General features: G+C 54.5%; 3 protein-coding genes across 4 annotated transcripts in view; all 3 read right to left on the reverse strand.

Moving 5' to 3' along the window:
- Positions 1 to 6,586: 6,586 nt before the first annotated feature.
- Positions 6,587 to 11,411, reverse strand: HAPLN4 (hyaluronan and proteoglycan link protein 4). The gene is made up of 7 exons (XM_047094626.1): positions 11,401 to 11,411; positions 10,941 to 11,081; positions 10,292 to 10,410; positions 9,933 to 10,181; positions 9,243 to 9,605; positions 7,336 to 7,671; positions 6,587 to 6,978 (listed from the first exon to the last, which is right to left on the reverse strand). Exons 1-7 carry the CDS (start codon positions 11,409 to 11,411, stop codon positions 6,587 to 6,589), a joined length of 1,611 nt encoding a protein of 536 aa, XP_046950582.1.
- Positions 11,412 to 12,036: 625 nt separating this feature from the next.
- On the reverse strand, positions 12,037 to 19,440 carry TM6SF2 (transmembrane 6 superfamily member 2). The gene is made up of 10 exons (XM_047096472.1): positions 19,234 to 19,440; positions 17,402 to 17,505; positions 16,864 to 16,961; positions 16,692 to 16,795; positions 16,216 to 16,298; positions 15,492 to 15,616; positions 15,201 to 15,302; positions 14,799 to 14,891; positions 13,723 to 13,842; positions 12,037 to 12,846 (listed from the first exon to the last, which is right to left on the reverse strand). The coding sequence occupies exons 1-10, from the start codon at positions 19,326 to 19,328 to the stop codon at positions 12,640 to 12,642; spliced, it is 1,131 nt and encodes a 376-aa protein (XP_046952428.1). The 5' UTR covers positions 19,329 to 19,440; the 3' UTR covers positions 12,037 to 12,639.
- Positions 19,441 to 22,151: 2,711 nt separating this feature from the next.
- SUGP1 (SURP and G-patch domain containing 1) overlaps positions 22,152 to 27,988 on the reverse strand; it is a 31,923-nt gene continuing 26,086 nt past the window's right edge. For both annotated transcript variants that reach the window (XM_047097425.1, XM_047097424.1), the window contains exons 9-14: positions 25,426 to 25,532; positions 24,358 to 24,535; positions 23,825 to 23,931; positions 22,832 to 22,977; positions 22,621 to 22,750; positions 22,152 to 22,351 (exon numbers count right to left, since the gene is read on the reverse strand). In XM_047097425.1, the coding sequence (XP_046953381.1) occupies positions 22,325 to 22,351; positions 22,621 to 22,750; positions 22,832 to 22,977; positions 23,825 to 23,931; positions 24,358 to 24,535; positions 25,426 to 25,532 (695 nt within the window). In that variant the 3' untranslated portion in view covers positions 22,152 to 22,324. The remainder of the gene's footprint in view (positions 22,352 to 22,620; positions 22,751 to 22,831; positions 22,978 to 23,824; positions 23,932 to 24,357; positions 24,536 to 25,425; positions 25,533 to 27,988) is intronic.

The following is a 27,988-nucleotide window of genomic DNA, read 5'->3' on the forward strand; positions in this document are numbered from 1 at the left end:
TCTGAACTCCTCTCCTCTGGGAAAAGTCTGTGGATCTGTGTTAAAAATTACAGTGGGGAATGGCCCTCTGCAAGAAAGAAAAATAAGAAAGTAGATGGTCCAAGGGTTCAGTAGAGAAAGAAATGTGTTGATTGAGCCTATATTCCTCCTGGGAAGGAATAATCATAGCCGACAACTATGGAGTCTATACTGTGCTAAGGACTCCCACACTATCTCCTTGAATCTTCTCAACAGCCCAGTGATTTTGGAACTATTATTTCCCCATTTTACACATAACAAGACTGAGGCTCAGAGAAGAGAAAGGCACTGGTTTGAATCCACAGCCAAGACAGGAGAAAGGATTTGGTCCTTCATCTGTCTGATTCCAAACATCGCTTTTACTTTGGGGGAATGGACTGAAGCATAATTATACTCTCTCGTATGCACAGGCAGATTTAGGAAAAGATTGAGAAGTGCAAACTAGACCCTTATCCTTGACCATGGTCTTCAGTCTTCCCCGCTATAGACATTATCTCCTGCTCCACCTTATAGTTATAGAGAAAGCCCAGGGATGTACATTTGCCTTCTTGCTTTGATAATTTTTTTTTTGCTTTTAAAAATATAATAACACATCTTCAATAATTCATGTCATAAAATAATTTTCCTTTGGGGGTGGTGCTTGGGGGTGCAACTTTTTTTTAGGGGGGGGCTTGGTTTATGCTCCCTGCCCTTGGCCCCCTTAGTCCCTTGCTCGGCCTCCACCCAGCTCCCTGGTGGGAGGGGGCTATGGTCTTTTCTAAAGTGGGTGGTTTGTCTTTTAGTCTTTCCCTTTGGGATGTGCGTGTGTTTGCGTGTGCCGCGTGCGTGGCATGCGTGTGAGTGTGTGCGCGCGTGAACAGCTTCGGGTTCTGCTGGTTTTGCTGTGAGCTGCAGTGTTCTGTGGGTCTGTGGTATCTGACACTGTGGATATTAATGTACTTCTTGGACATTTTAATAAAATTTTTTAACAGTTCCACCTGCCTGTCGCCTCCTGAGACCTTTCCTCATTAATTTACTCAGCACCTACTTGCTGAGCAGGTATTATAAGCCAGGTACTGTGCTGGGTGCTGGGGAGATAATGGTGAACAAGACAGACATGCCCCCGGGAGGTGGTCAAGAAAGGCTTCCAAGAGGAGGTGGATGGGATCTAACGGAGGAGTAGTGTTAACTAGATGAGGAGTGGAAAGAAAGGAAGACACTTTCAGGCAGAAGAAAGAGGCAAACATCCTCTCCCAGAAGGGACATGGGCTATTTGAGAAACAGCAAGGAATCCATAGTGGCTGGAGCAGAGTGATAGAGGTAGATCGTAGGAGGAAATGAGGTCAGAGACACAGAGGATGGACTACTCAGGGCCATATGGGCTGTAGTGAGGAGTTTAGGCTTTATCCTAAAAGCAATACTGACAAAAACAAAAAAAAAAAAAGGCAAAACAAAAAACATAAACGAGGTCAAAAGGTAAATGCCAACTTGGAAACAAATTTTCAAATCAAAGATAAAAGACTTGTCTTAATATATAAAGAGCTCCTACAATTCAATAGGAAAAAAAGACTAATAATCCAATAGCCAAATAGGCAAAGGATGTGAATAACATGTTCACAGAAAAGGAAATACAGATGCTCTTAAACTACAACATATATTCAACAAAATAATACACATTTTGCAGGAACATCAGGATGAACAAAGAAGAGCATTTTTAAAAATTTTGCTCAATGTTTATTTATTTTTGAGAGAGAAAGAGAGAGCAAGTGGGGAAGGGGCAGAGAGAGAGGGAGACAGAATCCGAAGCAGGCTCCAGGCTTTGAGCTGTCAGCACAGAGCCCGACGTGGGGCTTGAACTCACAAGCCATGAGATCATGACCTTAGTTGAAGTCAGACGCATAACCGCCTGACCCACCCAGGCGCCCCAAGAAGCGCATATTTAAAAAGAGAATCAAATAAATCTAACAGGAGAGGAGGCTTGCACCGATCGATGATGACAGCATACCCAACCTGAGAACGATTTATGACTTCCTCAACCACCTGCACCTAACGTCAAAGTGGAGGATGTTTGTTCGGTTTCACACATAATAAGAGAACAGCCAGTGACAAGCACCACGAGATACCGTTTCTTATTTACCAGGTTCACTATGGTAAAAAGGGATAACACACAATGCTGATTAGGATGTGTGGAAAGAGGCGAGTACATCTATTACTGGTGGGGTATAAACTGGCCCCACCCCTAAGAAAAGGTGGAGACCACCATCGAAGCGGCAAATGTGACTCCTTGATTCAACAGCTCTTGATATCCTCTATCCTCCTCTGGTTATACTTGTGTGAGATGATGTGGGAACTTATTCACAGCAAAATAGGGGACTCTAAATGTCTGCCATTAGGAAGTGGGCTACAAAAGTGACGGTGCATCCAAACAATGAATAACCTGCCAACTTTCAAAAGGATATGGGGGTGGGGGATCTTTATACGGTGATGGAAACTATCTCAAATATATATTATTAAGTCAAAGAAGAATGACTTTAAAAATATACATGCCACCAGAATGTCCATAGCAGCATTAGTCACAATTGCCAAAAGGTGGAAAAACCCAAATGTCCATTAACTCATGAACGAGTAAACAAAATGTGGCGTACACATACCACAGAATATTATTCAGCCATGAAAAGGAATAAGGTCTTGATTCACACTCAACACGAAGGAGCCTCAAAAATATTATGCTGAGTGAAGGAAGCTGGACACAAAAGGACATATATTATATGACTCTGTTTGTATGAAACATCAAGAACAGGCAAATCTAGGGGCGCCTGGCTGGGTCATTTGGTAGAGTGTGAAACTCTTGATCTTGGAGTTAGGAGTTTGAGCCCCAGATTGGGTGTAGAGAGTGCTTAACATTTTTTTTTAATTTTTTTTTCAACGTTTTTTATTTATTTTTGGGACAGAGAGAGACAGAGCATGAACAGGGGAGGGGCAGAGAGAGAGGGAGACACAGAATCGGAAACAGGCTCCAGGCTCCGAGCCATCAGCCCAGAGCCTGACGCGGGGCTCGAACTCACGGACCGCGAGATCGTGACCTGGCTGAAGTCGGACGCTTAACCGACTGCGCCACCCAGGCGCCCCTAACATTTTTTTTTTTTAATCAATTACAAAAATAGGCAAATCTCTGGAGATGGAAAGTTAAACAGTTGCCAGGGCAGGGGGGTAGGGAAGGGAGGAATGGGGAGTGTTTGTTTCATGACTATGGGGTTTTCTTTGGGGATGATAAAAATGTCTTGGAACTAGATAGAAATGACAGAACAGTGTGAATGTTGTGTAAATGCCATTTGTGTAAAAATAGGGGGGGAAATGCATATGCATATTTGTTTGAATGAACATAAAACATCTCCGGAAGGGCTCATAAAAACTTTGGAGTTCTCTGGGAAGTGAACGGAGGGCTGTACGATGGGAAGAAGTGGTTTTTCTGAATATCTGGCGTCAGAAAGGGTTCTATCCAGTTTACCAACCCTTAGCTCTCCCTTAGGTGGGAGATGCAGCAACTCCAGTAGGAGGAAGGTCCCCCTGGTCGAATTGGTTTCTTAAAATCCCAGGACTCAGTCTCACCGTCAGCCTACCTCCCTAACCATCCCTGCACCAATCAGGGTTTCCCGGGGAGGTGTGCCACCGCACTCATTGGCTGAACTGGGAGTGGGCGGTGTCAGCCCCTTAGACTCTCATTGTATGAGTGGGGATTAGAAAATTACATATTCAAGGCAAAATAGGGAACTGGCACCGCGGAAGGGAGAAAGGAACCGCAGGGAAAAGGCGGGATGAAAGAAATCCCATGCACTCGTCCCTGGAAATACGCCTCTCACCATTCCCCCATTCAAGGAAGCTAAGGCCAGCTGGAGCCCAAGGCTGTCTCACGAAGGGGCTGGACGCTGCCTTCAGATGAGTGGCTTGAGTCTCTTGGAGGGCTGTCACATCTGGTATTGAAGGATGAGTTACACCGACCATCTCACTTCTACAGCCTAATCGGTTTTACACTTTGTTCTCTTTTCCCTCTGTCCGTATCCCAGAAACTGTCAATGTTTCTCAGGCCACGATCCCACCCCTACTCCACCTCCGCACCAGGGAAAATTTGCAACCTCTCTGCCTTCCCGATACAAGAACTCTCCATCCAGTTTTGCACACTTGGGTGCCTGGGGGACTGAGAGGAACCACTGGATTTGTCAACGAGCCAGTCGGGACAGGGCTGTGAAGGGCCAGACACATGGGGGATGATGCAAGGAAGAGAGTGAAGGCAGAATGGGGGAGTGGAGAGGTGGGGAAAATTGAAGAGTAGAGGTGGTCCTGAGGAATGAGGGTGATGCTTCTCAAGCAAATCATCATCACACACCCCCAGCTGGGAAACGTTTTGTCCACCCAAGTACATTTATGAAGTAATTACCCATCGGCTGCCTCATTTTCTCATTCATCCAAAAAACAAAACAAAACAACCTTTTTTTTTATTGAGCCCCTGCTGTATGCTTTGCACTCACTGGGACCTCAGAACAGCTCTGGTACAGAGGAGGAAACAGCCTCAGGGGGGTTGTCACTTGGTCGCAGCGGCAGGATTTGAACCCAACCCACCTGATTCCACAACTCACGGATGGGTTTCCTCAAGATGGATGTGACAATAAGGGGGTCGGGGGTTCCAGGAGGGGCCTCAGTGCTATTCCACGGAAGACCTTGGATCTGGGGGCTCCCACAGCTGGGGTGGCTTTGTTCATGGGCCATCTCTCCCGAGCTGGCTCTCAACGCTGGGGGGAGTTTGGCTGGGTTCTGACCACTTAGCACAAATTGTCCTTTAGAGCCTGTAGCTCCCTGTGGATTTTGAAGTGTAAAAAACATTCTGTCTCTCCTGGATCTCTAAGGAGTGAAACGTGGGGTAGGGGGCAGTTAGAGGAGAGAACTCAGTGAGAATGGAGATGTGGTCTCAGAGGGGAAGTGCGGAGCCCAGTGCTTGCACAGCATAAAGGGCTGGGGCTGCCAGACCTCTGGGGGTTGCAGGGGTGTCTCGTGCACAACTGTTGTCTGGGATATAGTTAGCGTGCAAACGGAGGAGTGTTCAGCAGCTCCAGAAGCCCAGCCATATCTGGAGATGCTGCCTGGGGCTGGGCCTCTCTGGTTAAGGAGCAGACATTAAATCCCGTGGGGTGCAGTTCCCACCCATGGTAAGAAGTTCCTGAGAGCTGGGAGGTTGGTTGTCATGGAGACGATGTTGCCGGTCTCTGTGGTGACAGTTTGATGGGGTGGGGCCCTGCTGACATGGGAAAGCCTAGGGGGACAGGTGTTCTGTCACCTCAAACACCAGAGTTTGGCTTCCATGGCAACCATTGTGGGGCTCAAGCAGCTTGGAGAGGGAGCTTGGATGGGGGGCAAAGAGCTGGGGTGCACCTGGGGAAAGGGCAGCCTGTTCTCATGGTGAAAACTGGAGAACTGAATGTTGGGACACTCTCAGGACAGTTCTGGGGGTAGGGGAGAGTGGTCTTCACGGCTGTTGGTAAGGATGGGGACTTCAAGAAGCAGAGTTGTAGCTCTCTGGTGTCCCGGAGGTGAGATGGGAAACGTGTGGTATCCATGGTTACAGCTGGAGGAGGGAGGCACTATCTCCATGGGTGTGACTAGGTTACAGGTAGAAGTTGGGCTGGTCGCCTTGGTAACATGGGAAGTGGGACAGCTTTCTCCACAGCTAGTGACACGAATCCTACGGATCCCTGGGCCCAGGGGATGGTCTCTTTGGTGACAGCCAGGAAAGAGGCCATCAAGTGGGAGCAGATTTGCTCCCTCCAAAGACATACCTGAGGGGTGGGGCATGGCCGCCAGTCATGCGAGCCGGCTGGGGCATGTCAATCTGTTTTTGTGGTGACAGACGAGGCTGGTCTCCCCTGAAACTGGAGGAGCGGGGCTGTTCACAGTGACCGGGGAACGTGGCCTGTTATTCTGCAAACTTCGAGGACTCGCAGTGGAAGGGGGGAAGAATGGGAATACCTAATATCCAGGTCACCATAGGGAAGAGGACAGGAGCCCTGTCTCCATGTGACCACGGGGGCGTGATCACCTGGTGAACTCTGAGGTTTCTGTTTTCTATACATGTTGAGGGGGAGGGTTAAGGGATCAGTCTTCAGTCTCCAGGGAGATGCAGACGGCCTGAGGCCAATCTCCAGATAATCCCGGGGGTCCAGCCTCCAGGAGACCGCGGGGGAGGGGGTGATTCTGTCTGTTTCCAAGTGACCTGGGGAGGCATTGCCAGTCTTCAGGAGACCTCAGCGTCTGTTGGCCTCCAGGGGTCTTCAGGGGGCATGCCCCATCTCCTGGAGAAAGTCGAAGGAGGAGGGGAAATCCACTATCCAGGAGAGGTGGGGGCTTGGTCAGTCTCCCGGGATTGGCCAGTCTATGGGGACCTCGGGGGCGCAGCCGGTGTTCAAAGACCACAGGAGGCCTGGTCAGCCTGCTACGCACCGCAGGGGGAGAGGCCAGTCTCCAGTCACGTGGTCTGTCTCCAAGAGACCGCAGAGCACTCGGCCAGCCGCCAAGCACCCCAGCCATCTGCGCCCAGGATCTAGACGCGCAGCGGGGTCCAAGCGGCGGGGTCGCGCGCGCCTCCGGCCCAGCCGCCACCGCCGGCCCAGCCCCAACCCCAGCCGCCTGGTGCGGGGTCTGGCGCGCCGGGTGCACGGTAGCAGTAGACGCCAAAGAGGCGGCGCGTGGCGTCGGGGAAGCCCAGGCTGCGCACGCCCGGCCGGCGGCCGCCGCAGCGCGCGCGCGGGTTCACGATGGGGTAGCGCGCGCTCCCGTCGGCCAGCCAGCCCGCGGTGCAGCGGTCCAGCAGCTGCAGTTTCCACGCGGCGAACAGCTGTCCCACCTTGGCCACGGCCGCGCCGCGCGCCGCGCACGCGCGCGCTGCTCCCGAGAAGGGTACAGGCCGCAGCGGCTTCAGGAAGAACACACGTCCTGCGGTGGAGTGGGGGAGAGTGGTTAAGGCCATTCCCGGGATCTGGCCTCCTAGGGTTTCAGGATGCTCCCCACCCCCTACGTGCCTGCAACCCAGGACCCCAGCCACAGGATTCAGGAACACCCCTTCCCCTGCATTCCTGGACCCCATTGGTTAGGGCAATGTTGATGCCAAGCGATGCTTGATTGCTGCGCCAGGGTAGTCCTAGGGGTGGGATATCCTGGCCTGGACCCAGGAGGGCCGGTGTGGATAGGAAGGGCGAAGGAGAGGAAACAGACGGTGGGAAAGATACAGGGAGGGGCGGGAGAGGCCCCCCTGAGGGCGGGGCTTCTTTCGTAGGGGCCAGACCTACGCACCCGGGAGGTTGGATGTAAAGCAGAAGGCGTCGTAGCGTTCCTCGGCGTTATGACGGTAGCCGTAGTTGCGCACGCCCCCGGAGGCAGCACCGCCGCCCGTCCCGGAGCTCCCGGCTCCGCCCAGGCCGCCGCAGGGCTCCCGGGGCTGGCTCACCGGGTACTGCACCGAGCCGTCGCGCAGCCAGCCTGCGTTGCACCAGTCCAGGCCGTCGCGCCAGGCCGCGTGCAGCTGCTCTGCGGATGCCAGGATGCCGTCCTGCTCAGCGCAGGCGCGCTGCGCCTCAATGAAGGTCAGCTTGTAACGGCCTCCACGGGGGTGGTAAGGGAAGACAACGCCTGGGAGGACGCATACGGTTCAGCTTGGGAATCTCAACACTCTCCTACCCACCCGACTTGTGGGGTGCTGCGTGACTCTTCAGCCTAGACCTTCCACTCCATCCCTCCACTCTGGCCTCAGACCTGAGGACACCCTTGCCAAGCTCACACTCCTAATGGTTCCCTTTGCCTTAAGTTTGGGGTTCACTTGACCCTCCCTCTTAAGATACTTAGTCACGTCCACCCCCTTTACACCGCTGGAGACTTTTGCTTATGTTCTTTCCACTTTTTTCCACCTGCTGAACTCCTATTCGTCCTTCAAAACCCAGCTGCCGCCACCCTCCTCCCTTCAGTCTTTAGTGCTCCTGACATTCTCTCAGCACTGGGAGCTTCCCTCTGGTCAAGCCCTGAGCCCATGAAGCTGGGGATATCTGTGTCCCGTGCTGACTCCCCCGCAGGGAGCCCCTGGAAGTATGACACTTGGCAAAGCATCTTTGATCCCCAGCATTGTCCAGGGCAGTTTCCACTGATTTCTCTTCCACCTTCAGTTCTTCTAACTTGTCCTTCACTGAACCCACAGTCAGCTCAGCTCAGCAGCATTCTGTGGTGTGTGTTTGAGGGGCAGACCTTGGAGGTGCCGATGCATCTCTCAGCAGATGAAGGGAGGAACAAACAGGGGTCAGAGAGAAGGCCTGGACCCTGACAGATGGAGGCTTGAGTCCTGGCTCTATCACTCATTTGCATGTGTCCTGGGCAAGGCTCTAACCTGAGTCAGCTGCCCATCTGCTGGTAATAGGATCTCCCTCAGAGTTTGGGGGAAAATTAAACAAGAGACTCCAGAGAGCTCTTCAAGCTCATGGCACATAGAGCTTCCAATAAAGGAGAGCTGCTGCTATTATTGTTATTTGCTATTGTTGGGAGGTTCAGCAAGTGAGGGCTCTGAAATTTCTCCTAGAATCTTCCTGGATGGACTGAGGAAGCAGAACCAGGTGGGAGGGAATTCTTCAGATAGAACGCCCACCTCGCAGCTCCACAGTCAGCCAATCAGAACATCCCATCTCTCGGCCACGGTAATTGGCTCATGGATGGACACATGACTCAAGCTGGACCAATGAGGGACAACTCTGGGACTCTATCTAGCCCTGTTAGGAAATTAATTGCTGAGCTGAAAACCTGCCTGAGGAAAGCCCACTCAGGGAAACAGGTGAGGAAGGGATTCCTGACATGGTGTGAGTGGATCTCCCTGGATCTAACTGTGCCTGGATCCTACCCCAGGATTTCCCAAAGTCCTTACTATTGACACTTTAGATGGGATCATCCTTTGCAAGGGGGGCGGGGGGAAGGGAAGGGGGTTGACCGTCCTGTGCATTGTAGGATGTTTCGGAGCATCCCTGGCCTCTACCCACTAGCTGCCATCAGCAGCCCCTTTCTAGACATTGCCAATGTGTCTGGGGAGCGAATTCACCCCAGATCAGAATCTTTACCCTACCCCTAAATTCCTTTAGGTCAACTTGATTTGGTTCCTATCCTTTGCACTATCTCCCACTCTCTTTCCTTAGAAACATGGTTCATCCTGTCCATGGGCTGGTTACCTTCGAGATCCAGCTTGACCATGCCAGTGTCATCTTCCAGCTCATTGGTGACCTCGCATTCATAGCGCCCATAATCCTGCAGCGTAACGTTTCGGAGAACCAAGGAGGCATCCCCAGGCCCATCACCCTGCAGCTCCGCACGCCCGCGGTAGCTGCCAAATGCTCTGTGCTGGGGGCCGAGCGCCACGAAGACGTCGGCAAAGGCCAGTGGGTCCACCACCTTGGTCCACTTGAGGCGGACGCCGTCGTGGTCGTGGGCGGCTGCCTCATAGTGGTAGCGGCAGGGCAAGACAATGGTGCCACCCCTGTGACTGACCACCTGCCCAGGCGCCGTCTGCACCACCACCGAGCCGGACTCACCCTCTGTGGGAGAGTCAAGCAGAGTTCAGAAGTGGTCCTAGGAAGTGGGGTGGGGAACCTGGGGAAGGGGATCCCAGGGAAGTGTTATGGGAAAAAGACCTGGGTGGAGGTCAGGAGATCCGAAGGTTAAAGGAGTTCAGGGAAGGGAACTGGAACTCAGAGGGGTAGGGGCGAGGCGGGGGGGGGGGGGGGGGGGGGGGGGGAGGGGGGCGGATTCCGGCTATCAGGAACAGCTCAGTGCCCTACCCCCTACATCCTCCCTGCACCCAGGCAATCACATTTGGCCATGGCTCCCGTGGGGCAAGACCCGCTTCTGCTGTCCAGACTCACCGAGCACGTGCACGACCTTCTTCCGGCCGCGCTGCGCCCCTGCGGGGGCCGTAAGCAGCAGGACTCCCCAGGCCGCGGCCCAGAGCGCGCCGGGACCGAGGGCCGCCCGAGCACACACCTGGGGGCATACGGCACTCAGTCCAGCCTCCTGGACTTTGCCTGTCGGAGGACTAGCCCCGACCTTCCTTCCCCACGGCGAGGAATTCTCACATGCCCAGGTCCCCACCTCGGCCAGGGTCCCAGAGGAATCTTCCAAGGAGAAGGCTGGCAGACCCTCCCAGCCTCCACCCCCTAACCCGTGCACTCTCCCTGTACCTGACACTCTAGCTCCCACGCAAAGCGCACGCCCCTGGGCTCACCTGCCCTTAGTCCAGCGCAGGCCACCCGCCAGATCCCCTTCACCCCAACACTGGTGGCTCGGAGCTCCGCCCCCTTCTCTGGCCGGCCCAGGCCAGGATTGGGAGGGAGGGGGGAGGAGCTGGAGCAGCGGCAGCGGCAAGGTTATCCGTGCGCCAGGAGACTGCAGCAAAGCGGCAGGGGTGTGGGGGCGGCGGGGGAGGGGGTGCGAGGGGTAGAGGAAGAGAGAGGGAGAGGCTAAGAGGGCGAGGAAAAGAAAACGAGACAGAGAAAAGCAGGGGGAGATGGAGATAGAGAAGGAGAGGCAGAGGAGAGACCGCGAGAGGGACAGAGACACAGAAGCTAAGGAAAGATGGAGAGACAGAGACTGAAGGGGAGAGAGGAAAGGGAGCAAGCGGAGAAGAGAGAAGGGGGACGCGGAGGTAGGGACTCAGAGTAAAAGAAAAGGGACCAGGAAGACAAAAAGAGGGAGGGAAAAGTAGGGAGAGGAGAGGGATATAAAAGAGGCAGAGTTCAAGGAGCAGAGATACAAGAGGGTGAGAGACGGAGGGGACGGGAGAGGCGGAGCGGGGAGAGAGAGACTGAGAGGAGAAACACTGAGGGGCGTAGATTCAGACACAGAGCGAGACAGATTCCCAGAGAGGGACCTACCGGGACCCGCGCCCGTGGCCCCACTCACCATCTTGCCCGTGCGGCCCCCGCCGAGCGGCCCCTACGCGCCGGGACTGCGCTCCCCGAACACCCAGGAAGGACTGGGCAAGTCCCTTCAGGCGGCGCAATCCCGGCGTCTGCCTGCAAGGGGAGGAGGGAGGCGGACGCGGGAGCGGGGAGGAGCTTTAAAGGGGACGCAGCGACACGCGCTCCGGGAAGAAACCAGGGGCGCAAGCCGAGGAAGGACCGCGCTGGACAGTGAGTTCAGGTCCACGTCGCCGATCCTGCTGGCTGGTCTTGGGCAGGCAGAGGAAACTCTGGGCCTCAGTTTAACTATCTCTAAAATGGAGCAGGGGGGCCTGATGGAGTCTTCCATGCAGGATGCCCAAGGTGAGCCGGGAGGGCTCAGTAACCTGCGAAAGGGGCTTGGCCTGCAGGCTTCAGTTTTCCCATTTGTCACTTGGCGGCCATCGCAGTGTCCTGGGCACCAAAAGGTTCTCACTCTGCGGAGTGGGGGCCCCACACAACAGTCACACACTCTGCAGAGGGAACTTGCAGCAACAGGTTCAGATCTGCCTCTGCCTCTCACCTGCTGTAGGACCTTGGAAGAGAGGCTTGGTGTCTCTGAGCCTCAGTTTCCACCTCTGGGAAACAGAGCGCTGGGTGGTTCTTTGGTGAAGATCCAATGGCTAGGAACACAATAGGTGCCTAAGAAATGTTGGTAGGGGCAAGGAACAGGGGAGTCTGATCAAGCCCGACCCACTCTGGGCCTGAGTCACCCCCAGAACCTGGCCCTTCACCCAAGTTCAAACCAGGAATGAAAATGAACCATTGAACCTGGAATAAAACGAGCCTTTTCCTCAACCCCTTGGCTGCCTCCTCAGCCTCAGTTTCCCCCAAATATGAACCAACCATACAGCAGAGGCAGGGTTATAGAGTCCACGATTGGATGGGCTAGGCCAGGGCTCTGTCCTTTAGCTCAGCTGCATCCAGGAGCCATGACCTCCGAACAGGACCTTTACCTCCTGCAGGCTCAGTTTCCCCATCTGGAATATATGGTAAGATCCAGCATGTACCACTTGAGGTTAGCCCTTGAAATGGTATACGGTAGGTGCTTAATAACTGTGCCACACTATTAGTAATTATAATTTATTGTCAGAACTTAGGTTTCAGATGCTTCTCTACTGATTGTGAACTCAGACAGAGTTTGGCCTCTCTGAGCCTCAGTTTTCCCCGTCTGGAAGATGGAGCTGTGCATACCAACCAGAGGCAGACTTCTGCTGTCCGGCTTCTCCAGCTCCTGATGGCCACGCTGGCAGTGATGGGTAGGCCCTCATGGGGTCTGAAAAGCAGGTCCCTGACCTCTGAATCCTGAAACACTCAGGCAGCAGCAATATTTGGGCATCAAAAGGTTTTTTACTAAAGGGTCCATGGGGTATGGTATGATGGGTAAATTCTGGGAGGCAGTAGAAGTGTCCTGTGGGATTGGGGTACCATGACAGCTGAGCATGTCTGTGGCCCTCTCTGGGGGAACACTTGGCCCTTGGGCCTCCCATCCTGTCCATTGGCCTGAAACCACCATGGCCAGGACCAAAGGCACCTGGAGATGTACTTTCTGCCTCTAAACAACCCAGCCCACCCTTCCCCAAGCAGGGCTTGCTAGGCATGTAAACAGAGTCCTGGGGAGTCCCCAGCCCTCTCAGTGCTGCTTCTTGTGGTGGGCCGGGGGGCCAGGGGGAGGGCGCAGGAAGAAGGCAGGCCACTGAAGGCAGCGGAAGGCCAGCAGGTGGGGGCCCAGCGCATACAGCAGGTTGCACCCGAAGAAGCAGGCCCAGGCGTCATCAGGCACACGGTAGGTGAAGGGCGTGCGCAGGTGCATGGAGGCACCCATGTGCGAGAACTGTGCCTAGTGGCCACACAGGGAGGGTGGATGTCAGGGGCCTGGAGAGAATAAGTCCTAGTATCATCAACACCCCACCCTAGGGAGTCCAGGCTGATGCCCTGTTTCCCCTCTCCAGCCCATCTGTCTGCCTCTAAATATTCCTGCCCCTGCATGTACTGTCTGTCCTTGTCCATCTGTCTGTGAGCCTCTCCCCAGCTGTCTAACCAGAACCATCTTCACTCTTTTAAGTGGGCCCTGTTTCCCATCTCTCTGATCTGGGCCCGGCTCTTCCTCCTGCTCTTCCCTACCCCATTTCTGTCCCTGACACAAATCTGGTCCATTCTACCCCAGAGATGTCTTCCTGGTTTCCCCTGCCCAGGCCTGGGCCCAGGCTTTATCACTTTCCATCAGGAACTCAGAAGCAGGCCCTCCAGCTCTGACTGCGCCCTCCACAGCTCAGACATATTCCATGGCTCCCCCAAGCTCAGAGTTGAAAGCCCGCAGCACCTAGCTGTCAAATTCTCTTGCCTCTGCCTTTAACCCATGTTGTGGCTCTACTAAACCACTATCCGCCTATGTGTTTTTATGCTCTTCCCATTCTTGAAATGCCCTTCCCTGCCTAGAGAACTCATACCCATACATCAAAGCCCAACCCCTACGCTCACTCTTCTAGGAAATCTTCCCTCTCTGGAATCCCTCTCAGCCCCTATCCTTCCCTCTCTCTAGTTCTGACCCCATGGAGTTGGGACCCCATGGAGTGTATCTTAGGGTACCAAGCTGAGGGTGGGGCCTCTCAGAGTCTGTTCAGGGAGGGCAGAAGAGCATTTGATGGGTAAGCAGAAACTTTCTTCCCTACTGATCCACCCACACCTCCCCCTCCCCCCTTCCCCCCCACCTCACCTGGCCAACAGCTCCAGCAAACACCAAGGCCCAGTCAGGCAGCCAAGAACAGCCAGGGACAATGAGGGCATAGACAGCCAGGCCATAGAAGGGCAGCACATAGAACATATACACCAGCATCTAAGGGGCACACGACCAGGAGGATGAGCAGCTGCCCCAGCCAGGTCTCTTGAGACCCCCGAGGTAGAGACCCCAGGGAGGATCTGGCCAGCCTCAGATCCCACCCAGGCAGGACGGGGGCTCTCTGTGCTCCCAACCCTGTGTACACTTTTCTCTATTTCCCTTGGGTATTCCCCCTGCCACATACATACACACACTGAGCCCACCCACATTACTCCGGAAGTGGCATGTGACCCTGGCCAACTGCAAAACTCCAGCCCCCTGGCCATAATGACCAGCGACAGAATGGACATGTTATTCAGTGATGATGGGCATGTGGGCCAATCAGGGCCTGCCTGAGACTTGTGCTTAAGCTCTGGGGAAATAAGAGCTCAGATTCTTCTGGGGTGGTTAAGTAGGGTGGATGGAGGCCTGGAGCTGCCCAAGGCTGACTCTGCAATCCCACAAAGTGACTACCAGGGAGTGGAGTCCATGCAAAGAAAACAGCCCAGAGACAGAGTTGCCTTAGCTCCTAGGTCCAGCCATACTTGAAGACCATATCTGTCTTCATTTTTGAAGACAGACATTTTTGGTAGGACAATGAATTTTTTTAACTTAAAAAAAAAATATATATATATATATATATATATATATATATATATATATATATATATATATATTTATTTATTTATTTTGAGATAGAGACAGCGTGAGAGGGGAAAGGGCAGAGAGAGAATCCCAAGCAAGCTCCACACTGCCAGCACAGAGCCCAACACGAGGCTCAAACCCATGAACTGTGAGATCATGCATGATCTGAGCCGAAACCAAGAGTCAGACACTCAACTGACTAAGCCACCCAGGCGCCCTGGTAGGACAATAAACTGGCTTGTGTTTGTGGTGCCTGCCTCAAAGAGGATTTGGTAGACCTCTATCCATGACAGGACCATATGGCCCTCTCCTCCCATCTGCCCTCTCACCTGCACCTTCGGATAGGCCACGGGGTCCCGTAGGTATGGCTCATACTGATAGATGTAGATAAAGCAGGCATCTGTGGGGCAGTCAAGCACCACCTGGGGCAGACAGGCAAACCAACAACCTATCTGAAACATTTTTCCCACGAGAAGCTTTCTCCACCCTCCCAGGCGGGTCCCGTACCCCTTGCTCTGGCCTCCCCTACCCTTGGCTTTTCACTTTGGCTGGGAAGGTTAAAGGGAGTGGGGCTTTGTCATGGAACACTCAGATCAGACTCGGTGAAGAACCTTCCTGGATGATGAGACAGGAGAGCAGTAGCCTCTTTGCACTGGGTAAAGGAACATGGTTGGGGAGGGGACAGGAAAGGGGGCTGGAGGTAGAAGAGAGGCTGGCCACTGCAGACTCACCAGGCCCCGGAAGAGGGTGAAGAACCCAGCAAGGGTGAGGTATATGACAAGGACCAGGTCAACCGGGCGTCGCAGGAGGCCCTTTCTTTGCTCCTCCTGTACCTGTCCCATGGGAGAGAGACAGTGTGAGAAGTCTGGTATCCAACAGGCACTCAATAAAGGCTCATCCCTTCTTTCCTAATGGCCAAGGAGATCCTTCCAAAGAGGGCATATTTTTGACCACAAGGAACTCTAATGGGGGGACACTGAGGTATGCTGGCACAGGGAACTGTCTGGGGGCAGGGCACTTACCATGTGAGGGATACAGCTGGTTGGTGCCCGGGACTGGCCGAAGACCCTCATGCCAGCCCAGCATGGGACCAGCATATAGGGGATGGCCAGGAAGAAGGCAGGTCTGATCTCTGAGCTGTATTTCCCTGTCATAGTAGGAGAGTGGGGGTGTCACTCAGTGAGGATCACCCAGACCTGGCCAGACCTGTAGGTGAATCACACCAGAGTCCCTAGATGGAACTAGTAATTCACAAATGCAATTTTTTTTTCATTTTTTAAAATTTATTTTGAGAAAGACAGAAAGAGAGAGAGCAGGGGAGGGGCAGAGACAGAGAGAGACGGAGAGAGAATCCCAAGCAGTCTCCTGTGCTGCCAGTACAGAGCCTGATGTGGGGCTCGATCTCACGAACTGTGAGACCATGACCTGAGCTGAAGTCAAGAGCCAGACGCTTAACTGACTGCAAGCCACCCACGCGCCCCACACGAATGCAATCTTTATTTAAGCTCTAACACCTCTGCCTCCCCAGTGCTCATAAGATGGTGTCTATGCTCCTTAGCCTGGCTTGCCTCAATTTACCTTCTGGGTATAGCCTCTATACTTGCTCCCTCTGGATACACCTTGGGTATCCCTCTGGTTCAGCCACTCCACATACTGGTCTGCCTCTCCCCTCTACCTATGAACCTTCTAGGTGCAGGATAGTGACCCAGCCCGAGGAGACAGGATCCCTCAAAGCCAAGTCCTTACCAAGGATGTTTCCTGGAAGAAATACCAGAATGCTCATGATGAAAGATCCCAGCCAGTACAGTCCAAGGTTCCGGTATCTCTTCCTGGGGTCAGGGACAGAGGGGTGACCAACAGATGCCTGTTCCCAAGTCTCAGAGCCCCAGCCAGAGCCCAGGGTCCACCCTGGGCTCCCCAACTCTGGGTCCCTCCCAGTTTTGTCCAGAACAGAAGGGACAACAGGGAGATGAATGAAGGAATGAACAGTCAGACTGTCTGTCCAAGGACAGAAGTGGCTGCCTAGGCACAGGGCAGTACAAGAGAAGAGAGCTGACTATAGCATACACCTGTGACATTCCCTGGCCACTCCTGGCTGGAGCCCTAGAGAAGCCTCCTGATTTCCCCTACGCACACTTCTGGCTCCACTCAGGCTTGGGACCCCACCTGAGAACGTGACCTCCTTCTCATGGTCCAGGTGCCACTCCACCCACCCCATGCACCTTCTGTGGATGGCACCAGCCATGGCCAGGTAGAGGAGGTAGTGAACGGTGCCATCCCAGTAGCAGATGAAGACTCCATGGGCAGTGCGCAAGTATGGCTCTCCCTGCAAGGGCAGGTCAGGGCTCAGATGGGCGACAGGGCAGGAGGCATCCCCAGCTGCCCGCTATGTACCTCCTTGGTAATGAACTCCATGAAGCCCACCATGTAGCCATCTTCCTGGAGAGCAATAAAGAGGTCCACCACCGAGGTGAAGGCGAAGATAGTGAACACTGTGGGAAGAGTGGGCGGGGCACAGCCTGGGTGTGGGAGAGGCCTGAGGCAGCTTTTCTGAGACCCAGATTCCAGGCAAGGATCCTCGTCCAACGACCGCTCCCAGTCACCACGCTCCACCGGTCACATGACCCACAGCCCTGCTTCATGAGGAGGCACAGTCCCTGCCTTTGGAAGTCCTCAGGTTGAGAAGGCACTGTCTCTGCCCTCAGGGGATCCCAAAGTGATGAGGAAGTCTTTCAGGGGCTCCCAGTCTGAGGGGAAGATACAGTCCTTCCCTGAAGAGCCCCAGGTCTGAAGGGGGTGGCCCTCTAAGGTTCCCCAACCACCGAGGGTTCTCCAGTCTCTGTGAGCTTCTCCAGTTGGATGGGAGCCCTTCAAGGACCCCCAGTCTGATGGAGGAGGCCCTTGCTCACACAGTTCTCTCTGACTGACTCACCAGCATAGAGTGGGTCATAGTAGATATCACCAGGAGACAAGTTGTAGATAGCCATGAAAAGCAGACCCAGGATCAGGGCACTCATCAATGCCACCCCCAGGGGGCTGTGGAGAGGGAAAACAAGTCAGAGAGGCCAGGCCCAGTGCTGAGGCCCCACCTCGCCCTGGTGAGGCCAAAAGCAGACTCTAGGAAGCTCAAAATGTTGAGGCTGAAGTATCTGTCCATCCAGGAATCGCTCATTCCCTGAAACTGCCCTTTCCCATTACTAGGCTGTTGCCTCAACTGTTTCCCCCTCCAGGAAACTCCTTCCAGAAGTCTCTTCCACTTGGCAAACTCTTACTCATCCTTCATAGCCTATCTTTCATGACTCCTCCTCCAGGAAACCCTCCTTGACTTCTTAGAAAGGATCATTGCCAAACTTAGGCCAAGTACAGGGTGGGCATCAGTCAATTCTTTGTTTAGGATTTTATTGTTAAGTAATCTCTACACCCAACACGGGGCTCGAACTCACAACCCTGAGATCAAGGGTCATGTGCTTTTCTGACTGAGCCAGCGAGGCGCCCCAACGCTTTCTGACTATACAATTCATCCTGTCACTTGCTGATATGTGTTTAACTCAATTTGCTGTCAGTCATTCAGTCCCACCAAGCCTCTCTGTGGCCAGACCCAGTGCCCAAGCCTGTCAGGTCTCTAAGTGCTCAGCCCTGTACACCTTACTCTCTGAAGCTCCAGACTCCTCCCAGCTAAAGTCCAAATACTTCCATCAACTCCACCCTACCCCTGCCCTGATCTGTCCCCATCAATCTGATAAGGCAGGTTGCATAGATAATAGAAGCCATCTTTGGGCAGCCCCCAACACAAGTGGGCAGAGTGGGGGGTGGGAAAGCTATCCAGGGTCCCACACTCTCCCCTACACTCTCTCCAGACTCCTACCTTCTCATGGACCCCTCTGACACCTGACAATCCCCATCCTGGCCCCAACAATGACAATTATAGTAATCAGGTAAGACCACACAATTTGTAATCCTTAACTGTAACTATGGGATGAGGTCTAGGATTATGTTCATTACACACTGAAGAAACTGAGGCTCCCAGAAACAACCTAGCTCGCCCAAGTTCCAGGGGGATAGAGCCAGGAATTTGTACCCAAGGAGCCAACCCCATAGTCAAGACTCCCTCTATCCCATGTCTTGAGTTGAGCTAGTTGAGCCCCTGGCTGAGGGGCTTGCAGATGTCTGGTACACAGTGGCAGGATCCACAGGGCTAGGGTCTAGGGTTAGGAGCCAAGGGAGGTCACAATACGTAGGGAAAACAGACTAAAGATAGGGTGGGCCAAACCTTAACAGAAAAAAGTCCCAAGCTTGAGATAGGCGATGGAGGGGCCATCTGGCAGGGCTGGTGGAACAGAACGCGCGTCCCTGTGTGCGTGTGTGTCAAGAGCTAGGTCATCAGGACCTTATCTGGGGCAATACTGTGACTGACTTTGGTGAGTCTGGAGCTGGGCACAGCCCTGGGAAAACCCCGGAAACCCTCCAAAACCCTGCCCTTTGGGGAGCTCTGCTTCTCAACCTTTCTCCCCAGGCCCTAAACGTCCCAGGAGCGCCCTCCACCCCCAACACACAGCCCCCTGCCGGGCAGAAAAAGGACTTCCGACTGGGTGAGGGTGTGGGGAGTTCTGCCCTAGCCCCCTTCCTCCAGGCCAGAGCTGCGCAGGGACGCTGGGTTGGGAGAGCCAGGCTAGCCGTCGCGCATCCTCTCTCCCGGCTACCACCAATCCGCCCTGGTCGCCCACCCCCGCCCCCGAGTCCGCCCTGGCCCCTCCCCTTACGCACTGCGAGAGCGCCGAGACGTAGTTGAGCGCATAGGACAAGGGGAGGGCGCCGAACGACAGAGCGGCGGTCTTGCCGGCAAGCGGCGGGATGTCCATAGCAGCGGCGCCTGTACCCCGGCGCGGCCTCGGCGCGGCCTCCTGGGCGCCCGTCTCTTCTGCAGTGGCGCGTCTGGGCGGGCGGAGGGAGGGGGGTGCCGGGGACCCGGCCGGTCCCGGCCCCGCCCTGCGCAAAGGTCGCCCCCCGCTGCGCCCTGGTCCCGCCGCAGTTCCTCGACCGCTCCGCTAGCTCCCGGGGAGCCTCTGAGGCCCCTCCTCCTTGAGGCGGCCCCTCTCCCCGCCCCTCTCTCGCTTCACCCTGGCTGGACTCAGCGCTCTTCTCAGCGGCCTTCCCAGCCGCCCAGCCTGTTTCTCTATAAAAAGGTAGAACACCACGTCTCCGGATTCTTCCGCTGTTGAGGCGCGGGTCTGCAACCTTGGGGCCCTGGGCCAGCAACTTCATTCTAAGAGAATTCTTTCTCCGGTCCTCCTTCTGCACTTCTGCATTTTCTGTCCCAGGGCACCGGTGTACCAACCTCGACCCCGAAGAGAAGTCTTTTTAATTCCACATTCCCTAGACCTTCCTCCCCCTAGGATCAAGTGGGCATTGCCCATATGCGCTAATGGAGGAACCTCAGTCGCTTGGACACAGAGTTCCCTTCAGAGCCCTTGGACTTGAGTGTTCACGCAGTGGCCACACACATTTAAGCACGTGTCCGGGTGTGAAGCTTTGACTGCATCTGGGGACTATCTCAAGGCAGGCAGCCAAGATCAAGGGTTGAGGGTCTCTTGAAGGACTCTCTGTGCTGTGTTCCATGTAGCGTGGGCACCTTGTGGGCAGCTGAGCCTGCGACCCTGCACAGTGGGTGGGGTCAAAGGGAGGGAGTCCAAAGGGTGTGTTTAGATTGGGTGTGGATTGCTCCAGTTTGGTGAGGAGTTTGGGAACAGTGTTTCTGGCAAGGAGAATAGATCAGGCCTGGGGCCGGTGTGTGGTGGGAGGAACAAGAGGGGAGAGCTGAGGTTCTGAACAGCCTACAGGAGGCTGGGGAAAATGTAAAAGGGTGTGGATGGGGGGTGCTCAGGATCAGGGAGAGGGCGGTACGGTGGGAGAATTAGGCAGCTGTCTTTGTCACTCCCTCCAACCAGCTTTGGACTCTTGCCCATGTGGTACTTGTGGCTTTGGAAACAGCAATAACTGCCCTTGGGGGAGCCCACAGTCTGTGGTTAGGGAATATTCTAACACTCACCCTTTTTCTACACAGCCCCTTGGCCTTATGCCAGCTGGGGCCCATCTCTGAACCTGCCACCAACCTGACAGCCTCCCTCCCTAGTTGTCTATTGCCCATGACGTTCAGGTTCCTCTGGGTTGACCTGAGGCTCCAGTCTCCTTTCTGGGCTTTTCCCAACTCTAGCAGTACCAACACCCGCCCAGGCCTCTTTTCTGTCTGTAAGATGGACCCTCTAGCATTTCCTCACCCCTTAAAGCAGATCCCAGTGTCCCCTCCTCCAGGTACCTTCTCTGCCCAGGGTCGTTGCTGGGCTGATCCCCTGCAGGACCAGGGGTGTCTGGTCTAGCTGTCCGGCAACCTGGCCTTGCATCTGTGTCTGCAATGAGCCACCTGCACAAGCACACTGAATTCAGAGGCCATCTCTTCCAACTCTCCACTTGCCTGGGAGTAAAGTCCGTGGGCTGAGTCTGGCAAGCCTCCCAGTCACTGAGAATTCAATTAAGGGGTGACCTTTACCTGGATGGCAAGGTGCCTGGGACTAATGCCTAGGGTCCCTATCCATGGAAACTCTGGCTCCCTAGAGCTACTCTTGTGCTCAAGCCCGGGGACCCCTGGGCAGCCTCCATGCATGGGAATGTCACCCCTTTGCCCTGCTCTGGGCTGTGTCCATGGAGGGGAGACAGGGTGGCATACATCATTCCAGCCTGGGCTCTGCTGTTGAGACTCCCAGTACCTGGACACTCCCACCCCTGCCCATTAAGACACTCCCCAGGCTGCCTCCATGACAGCACCTAGTTCCTCTTCGCAGCATTTATCAGTCTCAGGTTCACTGCCATGCCAGGGGGCAGATCCTATCCATTCAGTCAGTGTTGTGTTTACTGAATGACAGAATGCAGGCTAGCCCAGAAGCCCAGCTCCAGCTAGAGTTTTCAGAGCCCATGAGCCTACAGGTGTTGAGCAGAACCCACTAGGGGCATGTGTGGGCATATGGGGGAGTTGTGGGGACCCCTCAGATCTCCAAGCCATAATACTTCAAGCAGGGCTCTTGGATTCCTGGGACCCCACCCAAGCTTCTCACTCAGCAGCTGCAACTGAGGAAGAGCCCCAGGTGGTCTCGGCACAAATGGGACGTGCAGGCTCTGAAGATGTAGGCTGCATCTGCCCATAAAGCCACCTCCTGGGGCTACCCCAATGGCAGGACCCAGGGCAGCTGGGGCAGCCTAGGCTGCAGCTATCACAGGCTAGGCTTGCCGTGTGTGACTGTTGCAGGGAGGAGTCGTCGTCAGCGCCACCTGCTGGCAAGGTGACTGGCATAGGTGTGCCCTGGGTAGACATGCCTCACACTTCTAAGGTCTGGGCCCTGTCTAGGGACCCCTTCCAACGTCCTCCTGCAGCACAGTGCTACACTGGGATGCCCCTGATGTCTCTGGTCCAGGTGCAGCCAGCTCTTGTTTGGCCAGCCACCAGTCCCACTCAGGAGGTCCATGGACGCTCCCCTCAACTCTAACCCAGGATGATGGGGTGGGGGGAGGGAGGCCACAGGCAGACAGGGTCTAGGTGGTTTTCTCAGATTCTTCAAGCACTAGGGAACCTTCCCAGCAGGATCCCAGCCCATCTGCCCAGCCCAGCCCTGCAGCTAAGGAAACAGGAGTGGTTTCTGGTGATGGCAAAACCAGGCTGCCATGGTGGGCGAGCGCTGGAACTTTTAATACACGGCACGACACTCGAGACGACGGGAAGGGCAGGCAGAAATGCAGGCCGGAACATTCCACAGTCCAGGGACGGTCGGTCGTTTGGAAAATACGTTCGTGTGTTTTTCTGGAATACTCAGTAGTAAGGCCGTCTGGGGTTGTTCTGTCGGAGGCAAATAAGATAAAATGGGGAGAAGGGGAGGGGGTGAATGCTAAAGACAGCCGTTCCTCCTGCCCAGAACCTTCTAGGGACTACTGAGCTCACCAGAGCTCAGAGGGGAGGGCAGGTGGAAAGGTGTAGAGTTGCTGGTGAGACATTGCCTAGCTAGACTGGGGAAGGAGGGGAAGCTCTGTTACCAGCACTGCCACCCCCCTGTGGAGATTCTGCAGAGCCCAGCCAGAAGCCGTGCGGGAGGCTGGGGACACACGCACCAGGGGGTTAGGTCGGAAGCGGTAGGCCAGCATCATCCTCTTGCGAAAGGCCTCATACTCGTCATCCTCCTTGGAGAGCTCTGCTGGCCGGTCGATGCCAAAGCCAGCTCCATCTACTGTGGTGGTGCCTCTGCAGGGGAATGACAGGGCAGAGTAAGCAGGGGGCCAGGCCAGTGCCAGCAGAAGGGTGGTAGGGGGAGCGTACACTCACTTGTTGACCGGGTTCTTGATGCCCTGGCCCTCTGAGCCCAGCCCGTCGCCCTCCTTCCAGCCCATTTTCATCAGCATCTGATAGCCAATGTTCTCCACCGTCAGTTTGAACTCCTTGTACTCGGAGTAGTCAGGCTCTCGGCCCTCCTGCAAGGCAAGGAGTTGGCTGTCATCTACCAGGGCTACAACTGTCCCAGGTCCCAGCCCTGGCTTGAACAGCCTCCACCCACTGCACTGCCCACAACAACCTCACTGGCTGCTGGGACCACCTGCCCATCTGCCTCCTCTGCACCAGATCAGGTTCCTTGAGAACAGACCAAGATGCTCTTTCTCAGGGTCCCCAGGGCCAGACTTTGTACCAAGCTGCCTGGTGGCCAAGTCAAAGAGGGCAAGGTGATGGGTCACACAGGCCTCACCCACCACAGGAAAAATTAATGGTTCATTAGCAACAAAAAGCCCTATGTTCTGAGGGCAATTCATTACACAGAATGCTAAAACATGTGGTCAATAAGGTGCCTGCCCTGTTGATGACGTTATGCGGTACAAAAGCGGCTTTACAAAAATCCCCCAAAAGAGGGCATGGGATGTGTCCCGTCAGCTGTCTCTCCTCACGAGCATGAGAACCGCATGGGAGGAATGTGAAGTTCTTGTTCTGGAGAACCCAGTCCTTGGGGACTTCTGCCTGAGAAACGCTTTGCCTGTAAACTGCACTTAATTGGCTCCACTGAAAGCAGAATTTCCCTGAAGCCCTGGGAAATGTTTCTAAAGCGGCAGCTGAGCTGTTATTTGCTAATTCCCTTCACAGACGGTGTCTATCATAAACAGATGCCTCCCGAGGCAAGAGGGCCCAGCTCCTCCTGTGAATGAGGGGGGCCTGGAGGCTGCCTCAGGCGCCTGCCTCGTGATGCTAACAGGAGGGGCTGGAACACTCGAAGGGCTGCCTGCTAGACAGGCCTACATCAGGGGCTGGGGCCCAGGGATGCTCCCAGCTCACCTTCAGGGCCTTGAAGGTTTCCATGAACTTCTCCAGCTCATCTGGTGGCAGGAAGTCTCCAATAAAGTGCTTGCCACGGCCCATCTTTGTCAGCTGCTCGGCCCATTCTGCCCGTAGAGGAGGGAAAGGTGAGAGGAGAAAAGGAAGAAGTCAGGGAGTGGGCTGGGTGGTCCCACAGCACGGTATGAGTCTTGTGTGGGGAGGGGAGTCTGGGGCTATGGGGGAATGAGGCAGATGGTTGAGACCCTGACCCAAACCCCTGCTGCTCCAGGCAGCCCTGCTAAGTGCCATATTCAGACAGCAGTGAACACTTACAAAGAACCATTTCTTTTTCCTCTGAGGAACCTGAGGCGCAGAGAAGCTGAATCTCTTGCCCAAGGTCTTATAGGTTGGGCAGGTGGTTTAAGGCCCCAGTGTGCTGTCTCCAGGTGCCTTCCCGGGCAGGTGAGTGTGGCTTCCTGAGCCTGCAGCACCCTTAGGGCAAGGCCTCAGCTAGGTACCGTGCCCCACCTGCAATGTGCTCTTTGGCTCACCCCGAGTCTTGTCCATCTCCATGCGCCGCAGCTGGTGTTCCCAGGTGCCCAGCTCGCTGTCTACCTCCTCGTCGCTGTCGTAGCCATGCTGGTGCTGCTGCAGTGCCTTCTCCCACAACAGCTGCATGTCCTGCATCGCACGCTTGTGCTGCATGATCATGTCATACATCTGCTGCATCTGCGGGCAGCACATGCCAGTGAGCAAGGCAATGTACCACACGTGCAGGAGGCCAACCCCCTGGCCTTCCCTATGCAGGTCAGGCCCCCTCACCCTTCCCACTTTCTGCCCTCCCTGGGCCGGCATGTGAGCAGGGCTTGGAGCAAGCACTCAAGACAAAGTCCTGTACCAGGCCATGCCCTGGGTTTCTTGGATCCCTGTTTTCAGCAGGGAGGAGCCCTCTCTGCCTCACCCAGTCTGGTATCTGGCCCGAACCCAGCACATCCTGGGCACCCTTGCTGTGGACCAAATGAGGGCACCGCAAGCCCCTGATCACGGAAGGGTTGAAGGAGATGTGACGGGGCCGTCAGGCTGGAGGAGGTGACAAGGGTGAGCTGTCCCTAAGAACCAAGGGTGTGCCTGTAGTTCCCCAGGAAAGCAGCAGAGGCTAAGCCCCTGGCCATAGAGCTCCCTGCCAAGCCAGCCGTCATCCCAACACAGGCAACACCAACTGAGCATTTGTCACATCGTTCAGGGCGCCCAGTGCTAGCCAGGCCTGTCCTGTACTGGATGTTGGAGGGCACTGGAAGGAGAGCTTAAAATGGAGACTACCTAGTCAGGAACAGCCCACGAGCATGTCGGGGAGTAGTTGTGGAGCATCAGCCTCAGGGGCTGCCCAGGCAGTGTGAGGACTGAGCCCTGGGTCCAACTGCAGGCTGGGAAGGGCCTTTGGGGGGTGAAATGCCATTGACAAGGGCATGCCTATCCAAGAACCTCTCCACTGATGGTGGGATCCACCCAGCACAGGGAGGCTCAGAAAGAACAGAACATGACCACTGTCCTGTGAGGTGAGGGGACAATACTCCATTAGCCCCTTTGGAGCCTGCCTGCTCTATGCCACACAGACTTACCTCCTGTTGCTCCTTTAGCTGCTTCTTCTGGGCATCTGACAGCTCTGTGACACCCACCAGACCTACAGGCTTCCCTTTCTCATAGCCAAGCCCCTTGAGGTCCTGAACTGGAAATAAGACACAGGCTGATCAACAACGGATGGACAGGTCCAGACCTGCTCCTGCATGTGGTACAGCGTCCATGCGCTGACGACATCTGAGGCACTTAGCGCACATGGCACAAGGCCTTCACATCGCAACAGTTGGTATCCTGTGTCACGTGATGATCCCAGGGGCCTCATCGTGCTGTCACGTGCATCTAGTGTCACCCTCACATGACCTCTCCAGGCAGGCTCTATACCCCTATGTGTAGATGATGACATCAGAACTTAGAGGTCCAGGGCCTCCCTCAAGGTCACATATCTAATGGGTGACATGAGGGGGACTTTGCAAAGGCAAAGACAGGAGAGGAGAGATAAACATGTGCCCGTGTGTGTGTGTGCATTCACACACTGACTCTTAGAGATAAGCCCTGCAGGGAACAGACACCCAGTGTAGACACACGAGGGCTTAGAGTCTGGCATAAGACTCAGCTCTGTGTATAGCTCTGTTAGCTCCTTCTGGGGAAGCAGCCGACCATCCTCAAAGCAACTGACATTTAATTTGGCATCAGCTTTGGAGCTTGGCTGGAGCCAGCAACACTAATCCACATGAAGATGCTGTGACAGCCCCATCTGGGTGGCGGAAACAACCACCCCTCAGGCGGTGGCTTCCTGGGGGAGGAGAAGCTGGGCAGAGGGGGATACAGAGGCCCTTCTGGTATGTGCAAAGAGCCAGATTCTCCTAGCTCACCAGGGCTGGGGCTTCACCTGCAAGAACCACTCACAAGTGCTTCTTGAGCCCATGTTTATTCCCCAATACCTCCTGGAAGGTCTGTGTGGGAGCCCTGTGGAGAGGGCAAGGGAGTCAAGGTCTGAGCAGCCTGCTGTGTGCCTGGAATGTACCCAAAGTCCCCCTCCTCCAGTCACTTTACCAGCAAGCAAGCAGGTGGGGGCTGTTCACACCTTCCCAGGGACGACACAGGCCAGTGAGACCTAAACCTGGATATGTGACTTCGGAGCCTGTGCACTAGACGACAGGGGAGGCCTCCTCACCAGCTGGGAGCTGGGGCCAGACCTCAAGGACATGGTTTCAGAACTGTGGCATGCACACATCAGAACAAGACTCACGGCACAGCACCCTTCGTTAGAGGGGGGCACCTGAGTTCGGCATTTGACAGCAATCTGACCCTAGGCAGAGATGCTACCTGGAACCACACTGAGTACTAGAATCTTCACTAGCTTTTCTCCTTGGACAAGGGAAGCACTGAACAGACAACCTCCAGAACTGGATGGGAAAGGCCAACAGGCTAGCCATGTGACTTGGGTAAGCTGTCTTCCCTCTTGGTCCATCATAAATAAAATAAACGTAGGTGTCAGCACCAGAGCACATATGACTCCTCTATGTATCTGTGTGTTCAGGGGTGAGGGAGGTTGAGACGGTTCTGTGTGCAGGGCAGGCTGTGTGGAGGGCAGTGAGACAGATGCCGTAAGATAGCCTCTCTCAGTCACCGATTATCACCTGCAGAATGTGATGACAACAAACTCCCCACTCTATTGGCCGCTTTGTGGTAGAAAATGAGAAACAAGACCACATGTTGGCCATCTCTGAAACTGTCAAGGAGGCAGATGTTGCAGTTGATTGTGCAAAACTGTGGCAATTATGGTGCTTATCATCATGCATTTCTTGAGCTTTCTATGACAAGAATGAATCCAAGTACTTTAAAGCTTAAGGGAGATAGCAGGATTGATCTACATGCTGTGTACAAGGCACTCGCCTTAGATACGAAGTCACAAATAAGTTGAAAGTGAAAGGATGGAAAAATGTATTTCATACAAATAGCAACTGAGAGAGCTGGGGTGGCCATACTAGCATCAGACAAAATAGACTTCCGGTCCAAAAAGGTTACAAGAGAAAAAGAAGGATGTTCTATATTGATAAAAAATGTAAAACAGAAAGAAGATAGAACTTGAGGCGCTTGGGTGGCTCAGTCTGCTGAGCATTTGACTCTTGATTTTGGCTCAGGTCATGATCCCAGGGATGTAGGATCTCGCTGAGCGTGGAGCCTGCTTAAGATAGATTCATTCATTCATTCATTCATTCATTCTCATTCTCTCTCCCTCTCCCTCTCTCTCGGCACTGGGTGGCTTGGTTGAGTGTCTGACTTTGGGTCAGGTCATGATCTTGAGGTTCGTGGGTTTAAGCCCCACATTGGGCTCACTGCTGTCAGCCTGTCAGCCCACTCTCTGCTCCTCCCTCACTTGCGCTCTCCCAAAAATAAATAAATATTAAAAAAAAAAAAAAGATTCTCTGTCCCTCTCCCCCACTTGCATGTGTGCGCACTCTCTCAAAAAAAAGACATCCCCCACACCCTACCTAACAAAAGAGCCTCATGATATATGAAGCAAAAATTGACAAAATTGAAGGGAGAAATGGACAGTTCAACAATAGTAACTAGAGATGTCAATACCCCATTTTTCATATC

This window comes from Lynx rufus, unplaced genomic scaffold (genome assembly GCF_022079265.1).
Source record: "Lynx rufus isolate CCGP_SWC_20201006 ecotype Redwood Valley unplaced genomic scaffold, mLynRuf1.p SCAF_4, whole genome shotgun sequence".
Lineage (NCBI taxonomy): Eukaryota > Metazoa > Chordata > Mammalia > Carnivora > Felidae > Lynx > Lynx rufus.